The 16,500-nt window shown below is 42.5% G+C and overlaps 1 protein-coding gene across 1 annotated transcript; it reads left to right on the top strand.

The window, feature by feature from the left end:
• The first annotated feature begins 10,251 nt into the window (after nt 1-10,251).
• On the top strand, nt 10,252-16,048 carry nceh1a (neutral cholesterol ester hydrolase 1a). The gene is made up of 5 exons (XM_010732193.3): nt 10,252-10,516; nt 12,656-12,902; nt 13,214-13,283; nt 13,486-13,657; nt 13,731-16,048. Exons 1-5 carry the CDS (start codon nt 10,376-10,378, stop codon nt 14,349-14,351), a joined length of 1,251 nt encoding a protein of 416 aa, XP_010730495.3. The 5' UTR covers nt 10,252-10,375; the 3' UTR covers nt 14,352-16,048.
• Nucleotides 16,049-16,500: the final 452 nt, after the last annotated feature.

Raw genomic sequence — 16,500 nt, 5'->3', positions numbered from 1 at the left:
TGTTTGCAAGTGTAAACGTAACATGATATGTATAACTGTTGTCATTAGTGTATAAGGCTTTGTTACCATTAGAAGGAGGCTTTTATATCTTTTATATGTACAGACGCCTCTTCCACCGGAGTCCGTCGTCTTTCTACAGTAGCCCTGAATGGATAAAAACCAAACACCAGCTCTAGACTTTGAGTTTTCTACAGCCAGAGAGGATGAGGCAACAATTACGCCGCTGAGATGTCACTAAATCCTGCACACTGGTCCTTTAACTGCTCACAACTCCAGATATGTTTGATTTACTGTACTAGGGAACAAAGGAAATTTAAGATGCTAGCTTTTTTGCGTAAAAGATTACTTAAAGTAAGTCCAGTGTGTTAGATTCTCTGGTTTCATTAGTGTATAATCGCCTGAAAATAAGAATTGTTGCCTTTATATCTACAGAGAGAGTGGGTCCTCTTCCACGGGGTCCGCCATGTTGCACCACCAATTTTTCTACAGTAGCCCTGAGCAGACAAACCACACAAACATTGATCTAAACACAACCTTTTGTTTTGTATATGAATTTTGTAGTGTTTTCCTGCATGGTTGGAAGAAGAGGTTGAGGCGTGGGAAAGTATTCATGTATGCAACATGCAACTTCATTGCCAGGTGCCACTAAATCCTAAACACACCGGACCTTTAACCGTGTCAAAGTTTTTGTAGAATAGTTTTCAATGATTGACACATCATCTAATAAACTGATCATTTCAGCTCCACAACACAACCAGTAATACCAGTTTAAACATCTGCGAGTCAACCAAACATCCAACAAATCAACCTGGACTGCATACTTGCTGTTTTGGGTTATTATAAACGCTCCCTGAACCTGTCATACAAGAGGCTTTAATTGATGGTTGTAGCTAAACGGGTTATTTTGAGATTATGGAAATCTACCTCCCCTCCTTGTTTTGTTGTGTGGCTCAATTACATGATTCCTTGTCATCATTTGGAGGAGGATAGGTACTCTTACTCATACTGTGAATTTGTGAGATTTGGGGGCGCCTTTATCGATTACAGTCATTATATCGAAGACAGTTATATAGTTTAACACTAAATCAACAACAAAACAGGGTCCACACGAGCTCTCATCCGTAGCTTTTAATGATCCGCGTCATGAATCATTTATAGTTTCACCTCCACGTTCAAGAAGTCATCGCTCCAGGTTTTAACAGTCTTGTGAGAACCGCAGTCTAAGCAGCGTGAGATTTATGCCTTCTTTCAATAATCAATGAATTATGAATTATCAAACTGAAATACAGTATTCACATCAGACAGCAGGTATAGTTTAACCGCACCACTTATTTGGAGACCTCTGTGCTCAAAATCTGTGTTTCTATGGAGACCAGGTAGTCGACTACAGCACAGACTGCAGATCTTGATATAGTTTGAGTTTATAAATGTAGACAAGAAGATATGTTTTTGAGTTGGACAGGCCACTGGATGTAACAGCCGCCACATTGGCTTCAGGCGGAGAACGCTGCCTCCGTGTCGCGTTAATAGAAAGTGATGGAAATCTGCTCTATAGAGACTCTAATCCCTCCCCAGTTACACATGCATGACCTCTGCTATTAGATCCACATGGACAAGAGGGGTTGATGGGACTCCTGTGTCCTCCATCAATGTTATGAGAGGCGTTGAGGACCCCGGCGCCGCTCGATGGTGGACTTGAAACCGCAGTTTTAGCAGATGACCCAAGACGAGGAGGGGGGGAAAAAAACGGCTAAAATGGGATATGGTCTGTGGTTGCGTCGTTGGCGGTGTGAAGTTACCGTGCCGATGAGTGAGAGTGAGACCTGCTGATGGACGATGTGCGGTAGATTTGATTTAAAGCACTCCAGCTCTCTCTCACTCTTTCTCACACACACACACACACACACACACCAAAGATCCCCCCCTCCAAAAGCCGCTGGAATGTATCTCCTATAACAACATCAACTATCACAAGGCCTGCATCACATGACAAGACCTGTTTATGTGTGTGTGCGTGTGTGTGTGTGTGTCCGTATACCCCTGGGAAGTTGTGTGTGTGTGTGTGTGTGTGCACGCGCACATGCTGGACTGTACCTTGTTCTGCCCACAGGTTAAAAATAAACGCTAATGCATTACAGGAAGAGGACCAGATAGAGGGACAACAAGAAGTTGCTTAAACATTTTAAACCGCTTACGTAACGAGTCCCTGATGGCAGCAGAGAGCAGAATACAATTTTACCCTTCAGCTAATTTAGTTTGCAATGCCCGGGAACACTTCCCAGATACATTACCACATGGATTGCACCCAGTGACAAACAGCGACAAAGCTTCACATTTAACGATTACCCAAAACACAGCCCTTCTTATTAATATTATACATTGTTTAGATGCAGAGTCTCTGAATATTGTATGTGCCGAATAAAAATTCAGCAGCAACAAATTTGTCCAGAAATAATATTCCCAATCACTCGCTAAGAAGCATTTGAACTATCAACCAAGTTTCTATTAAAGGATCAGTGTGGAGGATTTAGCGGCATCTAGAGGTGTAGTTTCTGATTGCAACCCCCTCGTTTTGAGCCTTTATATCTGGAGCTAGTGTGTAGATGTGTCCATTCTGGACCACCGTAGAGACATGTTGGTTCAACATGGTTTGCAAGTCAGCCTAAGCCAGCTACTTTTGGCAAGCATTAGTTAGTTGGCCAAGCGAAAGCCCATGCATTTAGTGTGTTTTTTTATGGATTCAAACTAAATTCCCTCTCACCTCCGTCATGCTTTGAAAGCAGAAATATTGTAGATAAATATCTTAAAATGCTGGGTAAATAAAACTAAAAAACTGTCTTTGTGGCTAGATACAAGACCAGGTGAGTAGTTAGACGCATTCAGAGAGAGAAATTGCACCTTCGATGTGTTGTTCTCCATAAAATGAATTGCTTGCAATGCTAATTGAAACCAATAAGCAGCTGGAGGCTGTCTTTGTCTCATAACAAGTGCAGCTCCGTTAACAAAACCCTTTGTGAGAGAAATCTCAGGACCTGGAGCGGGCCGGCTTTATCTCCGAGAAACGAAAAAACATCTCGGGCAAAAATCTAAATAGGACCATCCTGAGCTTGAAGCTGCAACACAGAGCTGAAAAAGATATGAAGGAGAGACGGCTGGAGGGATGAAAAGAAAAAGCAACGGGAGGCGCTGACACATCCTGACAAAGTGGAGCAGGGAGTGTCACTCAGCACCTCACACACCGACGCGAATATGACACACACACATATATACCGTGCACACGAGAGCTTGCCTTAAGGACAAGCCACCTGGATCTGAGCTTCTGCTGAAAGCAACAGATGCCCGAAATACAGCATCGCATATAGAGCCAAGGACAAAAGAGGTCACACACAATCTCGCTACACACACACCCACACACACACACGTTCAACCAATCCAGGCCTGAATCTGGCAGGCAGAGGCGAGCTTATTACAAAGCCACAGTTAATAAAACCCTTCACTGCACATGTATTTTTACAAGGTGAGCCCACTTGCCAGCATATGTGTGTGTGTGTGCTGTTGCAAACTGTGCATTTGTATCGTTTTGTGTCTTTGTGAGATTTGGGGTTTTTTTGTCTCCGCAGGGAATTGTTAGTTAAAGGGGAAGAGTTTTATTAGAGCGTTGCATGATACCAGCTGTCTAAACTGGCTCTTTCTCCACACTAAAAAGCGCTCTTCCTGTCTTCAAGCCTGGTTCTTCAGCTTCTCAGGTCCTCCACTGCAGCTCCTGTATCCAAATGATCTTACCCTGGCATGTTTAGAAGCACCCGAGCTACAAATTAGCGTGAAGAATCCCCCAAAAGCCACAACCGCAGACTTATGTGCTAATAAAACGGCAATCGCTCACATATTTATCACGTGACTGTGCAATTCTGAGAGTCACCCCCACCGCCATATGTCTGAGACTCTGCCTGTTTATCTATGTATCTTCTCTGGTTGCTGCCTACTGCATCAATCACACCCTCTCACCACCGCAACAGCTGCCTCTTGTCAGCGTCGCTCTGCGGCAGCTGAGGACGAGGGGAGGAGTGCGAAACCGCGTTTAACAGCCTCGGTTCTGGCTGAAGGGAACATGGGGAGGGGGGGGGGTTGGGGGTTTTGGTTAACAGAACATCAGGATCCCATTTAAAACCAGAGGGAGGCTCATGGGAGTGGGACGGGGCGGCGGCTGAGTATGCCAAGGAGGAAGTGGGAGGTCAAATGTTTGTGTGTGTGTGTGTGTGTGTGTGCATGTTCATCTACATGATTTTTAATCCACGCTCAATCACAGCTGCGATGTTAATCCACGCAGTCTTATGAGCTCTGTTGTATCGTCTTTAATGTGGTTGTTTTCATTTGCCACTGTTTCCATTGAAGAGTCATAATGAGGTTGTGTGTGTGTGTGTGAGCGTGGGTGTGTGTTTGTGTGGTGAGCAGAACAGTACCGCACTGTCCTCGTGTAACTCAGGGGGGGGGTAAAAGGTCAGCGCTGAGGCATGTGGCCGTCCACATCAGACCCTATACGACGCTTGACCTTTGACCTCTCTCTGCCCAGGCTGGCTGCCAAGCCTGATGCTTTTTCCAAACGGTTGGATGCGCAAAGTCTTGATGCGTTATCTGCTGCTTGCTGGCTACGGCGAATACCATCCGTCTTTTCAAGTCCAGGATCCCCAGGAGACCAGTGGAAAACTTTAATCTTACGGTAACTAGATATGAGCTGGCTCTGAGTCGTTCGGTGGAAAGAAGTTGTTGGAAGTAGAAGAGAGAACTTTGATGAAAAAAAATGGACGGAGAAATTGCGAAACTGGTGATAAAGAGCGTGTGAAACCTCTCCACACCTCTACAAATGAACCGGTTAAGAGCAGATCAATACCGTAGAGAGATTAGACTATGTTGTTTTAACTTTATACCTCCTCCTCCTCTTGCTGATAATAAAGCAAAAGATTTAATCCATTCCTGCAGATAGTGTTAGTCAGTGCCTGCCTTTGCTTCTGGCTGTTTTGTGTGGGCATTTAATACAGTAAATGAGATTCGGAAAATCTCTTTGACTTGTTGTCAGCTGGCCTGGCACCGTGACTCAGAAGAAGACTTATGTGAATAGACTGTAACCTCCTTATTCCTTATCCATTCATTTCCAATACATTATGTGCAATAAATGTGACGTCAAAAAGTCAAAACAGAAGTAGGATGTCAAAAAAGTTCATAGCCATGTCAGCATTTCACAGTACAGTTACCATGTTTACCATCTTATTTTAGTGTGAAAGCATGCTGATATTCGCCAGCTGGCACTAAACAGAAGGTACAGCCGAGGTTGATGGGAACGTCATCAACCTCAGCTGTACTCGTGTCACGTTTTGAGGACAGTTTGAAATTTCGAAAGGGGTCAGAGTTCATCCTGACGGGGGGAGATTAATGTCTGTCTTTTATGGTAATCCAGCCAACAGTTGTCAAGACATATCACTGAGAAAAAAAACAAACTGTCAACAATGTCAACCTGCTGATGACGAAATCTTAGGGCAATCCATCAGATAGTTTTCAACCAGAGTGGGTGGACTGCCAACAAAACTGACCATCACACAGATATTGCCAATCCCAAACGCCACACTACCACCACCAGCGCGGCTAAAAAGAGATTTTCTCTACCAGATGTGTGCAAGAAGATAAAAACGATGCATTTTTCCATTGCAACACTTTGTGGTCAGTTAAATGAATTCATTAATTTACATAATACACAGGCAGCAGCATGATACACAGTCAATATGTTAGAGTTCCTCTCTTTTCTTTTCTGTTGCATGCCACCAAGCTGCACACATAAAAGGAAGATAATGTGAACAATCCATTCACAAAGTGTTCGTTGCACTTTAAAACAGATTAGCAACGTCACAGCATAACGCTATAGCAGCACTTAGAGAGACTTAGACTGCAGATAATAAAGCCAAATACTCTGTAGGAACAAAAACTGCAGTAGAGATGAAAAATTAAGGATTCCACTTCCACTAAGATTATGACAGTATTTCATCAGCAGTGGAGCAAATAGCCTTCAACCAATTAAGGAACAGTGTGTACTTGAACGCCTTGCACCAATAACAGCATGCCGCCGAGCACAAAACCGATCCAGCTCCTGTTCCCATCCATTCAGACGCGACACCTCTCGCTTTGCGGAGGCCAGAATAACAACAACAGGTTGTTATTTGTCATTTCAGAAATAGAGTCTGTGGCTGCAGCTGAAGCATACCAACTGGTCTGCTGTCCATGACATTCCCAAATACCTCGATACATTATTGTCACCGTGTGACAACATACACAAGCACCCATATAGGAGGTTTGTTTACAATGATCTATGAACACCTTTAACTCTATGAACTCTAACACAGAGACACAACGAATGTATGTTAGGTGGCAATACACATACTGCTCATTTTGTTGTTGAATGGCTGCTGCCAGTGCTGTATGTTGAGCTTTCAGGGGGGAAAAAAGAAGAAAAAATCTAGAAAAATTGATTCATATTTGGAGATAAAATATTCATATTTAAAGTTACTCATAACTATAACTGTCAAGAAAGTAGTAAGACTACAATACTGAATGCTCAGGTAAATACTCGTACCTCAAAATTGCAATAAATTGCAGTATGCGCGTATGTAAAGACTCCAATCAGCTTGAACAGTGTCTGTGTTCAGCCTGAATTCATTCCATATTAGATTTTAAGTGAAATATTACTTTACCCTCATGTTAGCTCGTGGCAGGTTTAGCCTCACCTGCAGAAAAGGATCCTGTTAGGAAGTTGTAACGATTCTCCACTTTTTCCCCAGCTGACATTTCTGGAAGTGCACCGGAGGGGAAGTCTTATCTTCTCCTCTGTGTCTCTGTGACACACTGTCGTTGATGCTGCACACGAACAGAAGCACAGGCCTAAATCCTGCACATGTATGGGTTCGGTTCATGCCCTTATCAGCAAATCCCACACATATTCAAGGAGAACGTTCCTGATTTTACATGCACATCAGCTGACAACATTACATAAATTATCTGTGCAAAAGTGTCTGAGTCTCTAGTTAATGGACCAAGCTGTGCTTTTGACCTAAATGACAAAAAAACTCATGCATTTTCTTTTCATCAGTGCTAATTAGCTCTCTCCTTTTTGAATTTCTACTCGCAGCAGGTTACTGACATCTTTTGCATCTTCTAAGTCCTCCTCTGGTTCATTGAAGGCTTTCACAATACTAGATGCACAGCAGTTCGTTCTTACCATACCCATTATTTCATGCTCCAAAACATGTAAAGACAGTGTTTGAAAAAAAAAAAGAAAGAGGCTGAACCAAGAGGAGGCAGCACCGCGTGAAATGGAAAACCTCCATTTCTGCCTCATGCACTTAGTCATGTTAAATGACCATAAGTGTAATTCCAGTCAGTGACACAAGAGAGGCCCCCTTCTCTGCCCTCCATACCACAGACTGGAGGGAGACGCCAGACCAACACACAGGAGGGAGAGGAAAGAGGGAGGGGGGTGCAGGAAGAGGGAATTTTAATGCATACTCTTTACACCACACACACACACACACACACACACACACACACACATATATCACATTAACGTTTACAATTTAAACTTTCTGCTGACGCTCTCGTCCAGACGGCTTTTTTGGAAAGAGAGCGAGATGGCATCTGCGTCTGTGATATTTGGAGTGTGAAACACTGACCCACTGAAGGATTTAGGGTTTCAAGATGGCTGCAAAAAAATAAATAAATAAATAAAGTTTGTAGTTTTTTGTGCACGATGAAGAACGGCAGCTGCGTTCAGATTAAGTTTAAATAGCAGAAAACATCTTGTTTCATTTTCCCTATGTCTGGAGCTGGAGTCGGGAGGAGATTAGTTTATCTTAGCGTAACGACTGGAAGCAAATTGAAAAAAAAAAAAAAACGGCTAGCCTGGCTATGTCCAAAAACAAAATGTAGCACCTTTAAAGCTCGCCACTTAACACGTTAAATGTCATATGTTCAGTCCCCCCCCTAAGTGTTAAACTGATAGGGGTTTATGCGCCAGATTATTTCTTGGCTGAAACCAGTAACTCCTCTGGAGTCTCCGCTGGTTACCTGGCAACTGGTTTCGGGCCATTAAAACAGTCCATGAAACCACAACTTACCATTTTTAACACGTCGGTTTTTGGCATGTAGTAATTAAACAGGACACCAATGAGTTAATTAGTGAGCTTCGGATGTTCTGCTGTTCCCAGTCTTTATGCTATGCTACACTTGCCTTACTCCATGAAAGGACGGATACACAGGAGAGTGGTGTTGAACTTCTCAGCTAACTCTTGGAAATAATGTATATAAGTCTAATTCCTAATAACTATTTCTTAAAGTCTCGAAAGCCATTTGTAGTTGGTGTACAGGGTCATTATGCAGTACTTCTTGCAGGGCACATTAACTGCAAAGTCAATAGGGCAATCGTTCAAATAAATTGACAATTTTTAAAATATAATAATATACAAAAATGTTACTAATCATGATTTCGAGTAAATGACATTTCATATCTTCTCATGAGAACCCCATTCAGATCTTTCTAAGAGGCTAATCTGACATGGTCCGGTGGTCTGGCTCCTGTGTTTTGGAAAAACCAGCCCACTGCTGGGGTCAGATCCTCATCGGCTCTGATGTTTGTTTACATTCTCACACAAGGCCACCAGGGACAGACAGTGTCCATTTAAAAGTTAAACCGTGGGAAGACATAAAGCAATAAATAGCCCAGAGAGAGAGAGAGAGAGTGACACGGAGACTTTTTGCCCTGTCTGCACTGTCAGTCGTGGCACTGTTGGCTGTACTGTGCTGCTTTGTGGCTTTCTGTGACTGTGACATGGATTCAGACCAATATTGAAAGTCAGTCACGGGGTATCACTGCTGCGTTTGTAGTCCACGATGCATACCGTGTAATTGCAATGTTCTCGGTTTGAATTTGGCTGGGAACTTTTTGTTGCATGACACTTTCCTCCCTGATGTTTTCCTTCTGATTCTTTTCTGTACTTCGATTAAATACAAGCGATACCAAAAGATCATGTTGAATTATCGCTGCGATCAATTCCAATTACTCCAAAGATTTTCCAGCAGCGTCAAATCAGCTCTGCTTGGTGGGTGGACATCCTTTATATAAAAACAGCTGGAACAACAGAAAGGTAAGGAGGTAGAGGGATCTATAGCCTGTGAACGGTCATGATGGGTCTGATCTTTCTCCAACAACTTGCACTCAGTAATCTATTTCAGTAAGACTTCAGCCCAGTATTGATGTCTACACATAAAAGGCATCAAAACTCAGTGAGGAAAACACATTAGCAGGCGTACAGTGACATAAGTTTCCCCCTAAAATCACAACTAACAGTCTGCAAGACAACGCTTTGTTCTGCAACATTGTAATAATTAATAAGTTAATAAATTATGCTGTGTTTAAACTTTGATTTCAGTTACACTTTTTGTCTTTTTCCACACTTTTCTTGCCCCTGTGCCATCACTGACATAAAGGCACTCTGAGCTTTGAGATTGCACTTCTAAATCTAACGCCGTTATGTAAGAGAACATTTACCTCTTAATCTTAATCTCACATTTTTTAAACTGGTTTGGTGAGACTAAAAAAGTAGGCCCCTTTTTTTACAATCATTTTGTACTTCTGACATTAGAAACAGAAGATGAACTCCACAGGTTTCATCATTTTTTTCAAAATAAAGCAAAGCAAAAAAAGATTAAATCTGCATTTTCAGAACATTAATAAAGAAGTCCTCCCAGCCAACCTTCTTCTTATTCCAGTAGTTGCAGTATGCAGCTCTGTTGTGCCTCTGCGTGGCCACACACATGTAATACAATGACGCCAACAACTGCTACAGAAAACTTCATTTCCCAGATGCCCTGTTGTTTGTCTGTCTTCAAAATAAAAGCGTGGATCGTGTCTTTTTTTTTTCTAAAGACAAAATTAGGTTTCAGGCTGAACATCATGATACCAATTCCAAAATACATTTATCATGATTATATTATTTATACCAGCAAAACAAAATTAATAAATGTAAAGTGATGTGACTAAGGGCTTCATTCAAAACGACATATATGCTGTGAACAGATCCAGATGTTAAATATTTGATTGCAGCCTTTCAATCAGTTAATTAGTTAATTGATCAGGTAATAACAGGTTCAGTGTAAAAGGGACGTCAATAAAGATTTTATTTTGAAGATTTCCAACGGAAGTCTTCATCCTTATCTGTGCCACTAAGTAATTTCTAGTACCAGCTGTGTACTGGCCCTCCTCCAGTCCCACCACTGACATATCAGAGAGGATCAGCTGCATCCAGCTCAGATCAGGGGAGACACTGACAGGTACAAGATGAGGCTGCTCCCGGTTGTTGTTACCGGCTTATTAACGGTGGCGTTCGCCTATTATGTTTACATCCCGCTGCCTGATGCCATCCAGGAGCCGTGGAAGTTGATGATGATGGATGCTGGATTCCGTGCAACCATGCACCTGGTAAGAATTTTTTTTCATATATATATATTTGGGGATAAATCCTGATACATGTGCTGCATGACTGCATGAAAAACAGATGCAGCAGGTGTGCAAATATACCTGTGATCATGATCTGATCTTTACAAAAGCCTTCCCTCCTTCCCTCTGTGCATGTTGTTTTGCCTGTTCTGCAGCCACAGCTGATGTAATAGTGTAATTATTACAGTTATTACAGTTATTACAATACTTATCAGACAGAAAAGTCAAAAAAAGAAATAAATAAATCTGAGGCACACTGTGTCCTGATCTGTCTCTACATCATGTGCTTGTCATGCATCTGACAGTCCTTTCATGCTTCATGCTCTTTAGTAACCGAATGATGAAATGTCCAAACTTTGTGAAAGAGCTTTTTCAGCGTACGGACAGTTTGATTTCAAAACCGTCACACTGTCTGTTATGGTGCTAATCTGCTGCAAGGCCCGGGGAGTTTATTTTGTGTGAGGACAATAAATATGGAGGACTTTGACCCTCTGAGCTCAGCCAGGTTTGTCCATTAATCAGGAGACTGTGTGTAAACGTGTGGATGAGATGTGTTATGTAAAAGCACCTTGAGTTTGCACTCCATGAACCAGTTCACCCTCAACTTTGTTCTATTTGTCTCTTTAGGTGAAGAGTAATGGTGTTAGTCTAGTAAGTCTGGTTCGCTCCAAAGCAAATAATACTGTTTGTGCAAGTCTATTAATATTTAATAATATCTTTTCTCTTTTTTTAGGAATGAAGTGGAAAAAAAATCCATTGTAGATTAAGTGCTACTAGACTTTTCTGCCATTGTGTTTAAATATTTTGGATTAAATGTGTTAAAAGTGTGATAAATGTGAAGCAATATATTCGTGGCTCTTATTTGATTAAAAATACTGATTGCACAGTAGCTAAGTAAAAAATAAAATATCTCCAAAGAAACTTTATTGATTTAGCGTTGTACTAACACTGTCAGACTTGGGGGTTATATGTACAGGTGCCTACACTACCCACAATGCAACTTGTAGATGAGTGTGTCATACTAGTAATTGCTAATGTAGTCTCGAGCCGCTGGCCTGAAGCAGAGATGAGCTCACTTCTTTTTGTAAAATCCACACCCCCCAGATTTATTTCATTCCCAAACTTGTAGTCTTCAGCTCTAACCGTCGATGACATCAATCGAGGCAATTCGTCACACAGCTCCCTGTGGTTTTGTACAAGCTCTTCACAGATACAGTTGTCCTCCCAAAGACCTGTAAACAGACTTTGGTGTGTAAAATCGGTGAAATTCCCCTTTCAGCGGATCAGGTATCAACTGTGTCAACATCGTTCTGAAATGTAGCGTTTCCTGTGTGGTCATGGCAGGTCACCGACTCGTGACTGATGAATGATTTGCTTGCAGTGATGTAAAAAAAAAAATGGGTGCAGTGGTTAGCACACAGCTGGCCTGAACCTCAGCTGGGTTCTTTATTGGGTTCTCTCCAGCTTCAGTCCAAAGACATGCACTTAATAAGTTCATTGGAGACTCTAAAGTGGCCGTAAGTGTGAATGTGAGTTTGGTTGGTATAGTTATCTGAGCTGGCGACTCGTCCAGGGTGTACCCTGCCTCTCGCCCTAAGTCAGCTGGCTCCAGCCTCACCATGACCTCGTAGAGCTCAAAGTGGTTACAGATAATGGATGGATGATCTAAACAGATTTTAAGTTTGGGGGGAAAAGTTTTGGTATTGGAATCTGTGTCAGGAGAGAAAACGTTGGATCGTGCGTCTCTAACTGAAATCCAAAACTTCTTGAGGGAACAATAAAAGACTAATGTTATTATAAAAGAATGCCAACTTGTCTGTCGAGTTTAGCTGGCTGGTTCCCGCTCCCACTGTGCCAAGCTGCTGTGTCTGCTGTCCTTGGTTGAACTATTGAGACAGTCAGAGATGTTTTGCGGGGAGGAGACAGAGTAAGATAAAGAGCAGGAGGACAGAGGTGACCGGGTGAGACAGCGGTGTCTCATGTCTCTGCCAAAAGATGAATGCATTTTTTTTTCTCCTCTTGAATTCCTTTCTTCTACCCGCTGTTATCGCTCTTCATCTAAGAAACCAGGCTTGTTTTTTATTTACTCCTCCACTACCCCCCCTCCTTCTCTGTCTTCAGGCTTCTTTGAAGGCCTGGCTGGGCTTTGACCATTACATCACGTCAATCAGGCAGTCCATGGATGGCTTTGATGGCATGGTGAAGAGGTCTGAGTCCGGTGCGGGGGTCATGCCCGGAGTGAAAGTCAGCGACATCACTTTCGCCGGCATCCCGGTTCGCGTTTACGAGCCCCCGGCTGGAGGAGAGGGCCATCTGAGGAGAGGGTTGATGTTTTTGCACGGGGGAGGATGGGCCCTTGGTAGTGCCAGTGAGTACAGACATTCAGGTGCTAGTGTTGGTAGCACAACATGCATATGGTTTCTGTCTTTAATTGTGTTGTTACACCTGAATTCACTTGGAAAAATTAAAGTTTTCTGAGCTATGTCTCTTTATTATGTAGATTTGATCGTATTTTTAATTATAATATTGAACGTAAGATGTTAGATTTATTTGCCTTTAAGGGAAATGATTTATCCAGATTTCATAAAGAGGAGTCTGTGCAGTTATCTATCAATAAACCTTCAAGTAAATGGGTAACTCAACTTTAACTTTCCCTTCGTGTTCCTCTCACTTTTTCAGAGAAGGGATCGTATGATGCGATCAACCGGATGTTGTCCGACGAACTCAACACTGTCGTGGTCGCGGTTGAGTAAGTGCTTCTCAGTCTTCTGTTTCAACATTGTTCCGCTCATAGCGACGCAAACCAACCGCTGATACGGTTGTGTAAACTTTTTAAAAAACGCGGCTCCCTTCAGAGCCTCGGGTGATATAAATATTTTTGATCTTTATGTGAAAAAATTGGTGGCTCAAACCCTACAATAAATTTTCATTTATAACCAATGTCTGTGTAGGTATCGTCTGTATCCAGAGGTGCACTTCCCGGTGCCGTATTTAGACTGCCTTGCTGCTGCCAAGCACTTCTTGTCCCCAGAGGTTCTGGCCAGGTATGCAGTCGACCCGGAGCGTGTGGCTGTGGCAGGTGACAGTGCTGGAGGGAACCTGGCTGCTGCAGTCTCTCAGGAGGTACAGTAAAAGTCATCTCCTGGAGAAATGTGTGTAACAGTGTAACATTTTTTTTTATATATATATCTCCCAGATTTCAACAGATGACACTATGAGTGTGAAATTCAGCGTCCAGGCGTTGATCTACCCCGTGCTCCAAGCTCTGGATTTCAACACCCCCTCCTACTTGCAGAACCAATACATACCCATCCTCTATCGGACCCTAATGGTCCGCTTCTGGCTGCAGTACCTCGGCGCTGACCTCAACTTGGAGTCCCAGTTTATGGCAAACAATCACAGCTCCTTGCACCACTCAAAAATCACCCCAGAGCTGAGGGCGCGACTAGACTGGACCGTCCTCCTGTCCCCAAAACACAAGAAGAGCTACAAGCCTGTGATTGTGGAAAAGGGTTCAGAGGGGGTACTGAAGGCGGTGCCGGGGCTGCTGGATGTGAGGGCAGCACCGTTGTTAGCAGGACCAGAGGTTTTGGCTAAATGCCCTCGGGCATACATCCTAACTTGCGAGAATGACGTGTTGAGGGATGACGGCCTCATGTACGCGCGCCGTTTGCAGGACGCAGGCGTCACGGTCACCAGCGACCACTACGAGGACGGCTTCCACGGATGTCTCAGCTTTATAGCTTGGCCGTTTGAATTCGATGTGGGGAAGAGGGCGGTCAGGGGTTACTTCGACTGGCTCAAGAACAACTTGTAAGAGTGTGTGTGTGTGTGCGAGTGAGTGAAAGTGTCTTTATGGATGCATGTATGTGTGTGTGTGTGTGTGTTTCACTGATACAAATGCACTATCTGTTGCTTTTTGACTCACAGACTCGCTAAGGGCTTGTACATCTGCTCTTTGTATAACAATATAAGCTCAGGGCCCTTGTGTACCTGCAGATACACACACACACCACCGTGGTACATATGAAGTTTACACGTTATTTAGAAGATTCTTTGAGGTTTGCGGTGGGGAAAAAAAATGTGACCAGTGAACAAAAACAAACTGAATAGACGCATAAAAATACTTCAACATCACAGCCACAAGCTTTACTAATGGGGAAATAAATCAGCTGCTTCCACTGGGGAGGAACCGCATCAAGTGCACTGATTCTTATTCACGTCACAAACACACAAGCAGCATGTCAACAGTGTTTTATACTTTTAAACTTCTTTTTTTTAAATTGCTGCACTTTTTCTTTTCAGTGAGCCGGCAAGTTACATTTCAGCCTCCACACTTCACAAATCATTGCACTGCCGCTGTTGAAAGAAATGAATCACGGTTTGATGCAATCCAGGCCGTTTCAACAGTGTTTCAGTGATTTTAGCCAGGCTTTGCTGGTCTCTATAGGGATCACTCTGGTTGGTCGGCCCACCACACAAAAATATCCTCAACGGCTATTCGCATTATTCACGCGGTGGTCTTTTTGCAAGTCATATAAACGTTGGGAATAATTTCACCACTTCAATGTACTGTGAAATTCAGGAGTGTGTCCAAGGTGTGTGTCGATATTTCCAGTGGTTAAAGGTTAGCGGGTGTCTTACGGGCAGCTCAAATGTGTTGTTTTACTTTGAAATATGACCTAAGGTCCCTCCAGGATTTTCACTATCCATTGTCTTTTCAGTTGCAGATCAATCAGCAGGTGGTGAAATTATAACAATTTGTCAGATTGCAACATTTGAGCTTCCCGCCCCCTAACTGCCATGACATTGTGTACAGGCAGTCATGTTGCGCGGAGAATAAATCCCAAAGGTTTCGGTTGTTTTGACGTTTTCTCTGGCACCACCTTGAGCGAAATATCTGGAACACCAATCGGATGGATGCACATGTTCACGGCCCTCTCAGAATGATCTGTAATAAATGTCGTTTTTCATCCAGTGCCATAAACAGTGTTGTCATTCTGAGCATGTCAGCATGCTGTCGTAAATGTTAAATGTTAAAACATCCTTTTATTTTTATTTTTTGTATTTTTCTTCCTCACAGATGATGTTGACACGTGACAGTCATTAACAGAATGAACTCTTTCCCCTTAGTTTCATTCCATTTGTGCTTACAGGGCCTGTAAATGTTTTGTGATTTAAATGATACTTATAGAACATTAATGAATCATGGAAGTTACATGTTGTATTCAGCTGTCAAACTCTAAGCCTGTCCTTGGTCAGCACCGGTTATAGAGTTGCCTATTTCAATTTTCAGATGTCAGACGTCTCAAATGATTGCAACACTTTCATGTATGTATCTAAACTGAGAATCTGCGTAGAGCTTTGGAAGAAATTTCATTTTACTACTAATTTGTTTTTATATTAAGAATTTCATGTGGGATTCAAAGTCATTCAGTGTCTCTGCTTTGCACACTGTTGTAATATATGAAGGAACTGATGAAGGGTGTCAATAAAAAGAAACATAAAGTCGTCCTCATGCAGCACAAATCTTTGGTGTTTTAGTTTACAGTCAACCTGCTTTTTGCTTTTGAGGCTTATGTATAAATACATAAAAGATAAAATACATTTTTTTATGATAAATATAATATTAAAAATTTTTTTTAAAGAATCATAATCGGTAAGAAGCGAACACAGGGGCCGCCCCGTGTGTAGAGGCTTCAGTCCTCGCTGCAGCTGGCCCCGGTTCGAATCCCGCATCGGACGGCCATTTACTGCGTGTCCTTCTCCCTCTCTCTGCTTCCTGTCTATCTTCAGCTGTACTATCAATAAAGGCCAAAAAATAATCTTTTTAAAAAGAGGAGACAAACACACACACTCGCTTATACACACAACAGTTAATAAAAAAAGACGAGAAATCAAATAGGATCAAAATGGTGAAATAAAAAATAACTATACTCTAGGAGCTCAGCCAGTTCTGGGCAGCT

Source organism: Larimichthys crocea, chromosome XXIV (genome assembly GCF_000972845.2).
Source record: "Larimichthys crocea isolate SSNF chromosome XXIV, L_crocea_2.0, whole genome shotgun sequence".
NCBI lineage: Eukaryota > Metazoa > Chordata > Actinopteri > Sciaenidae > Larimichthys > Larimichthys crocea.
The sequence above is the reverse complement of the archived record's forward strand: the minus strand, read 5'-3'. Positions and strand labels throughout refer to the sequence as shown.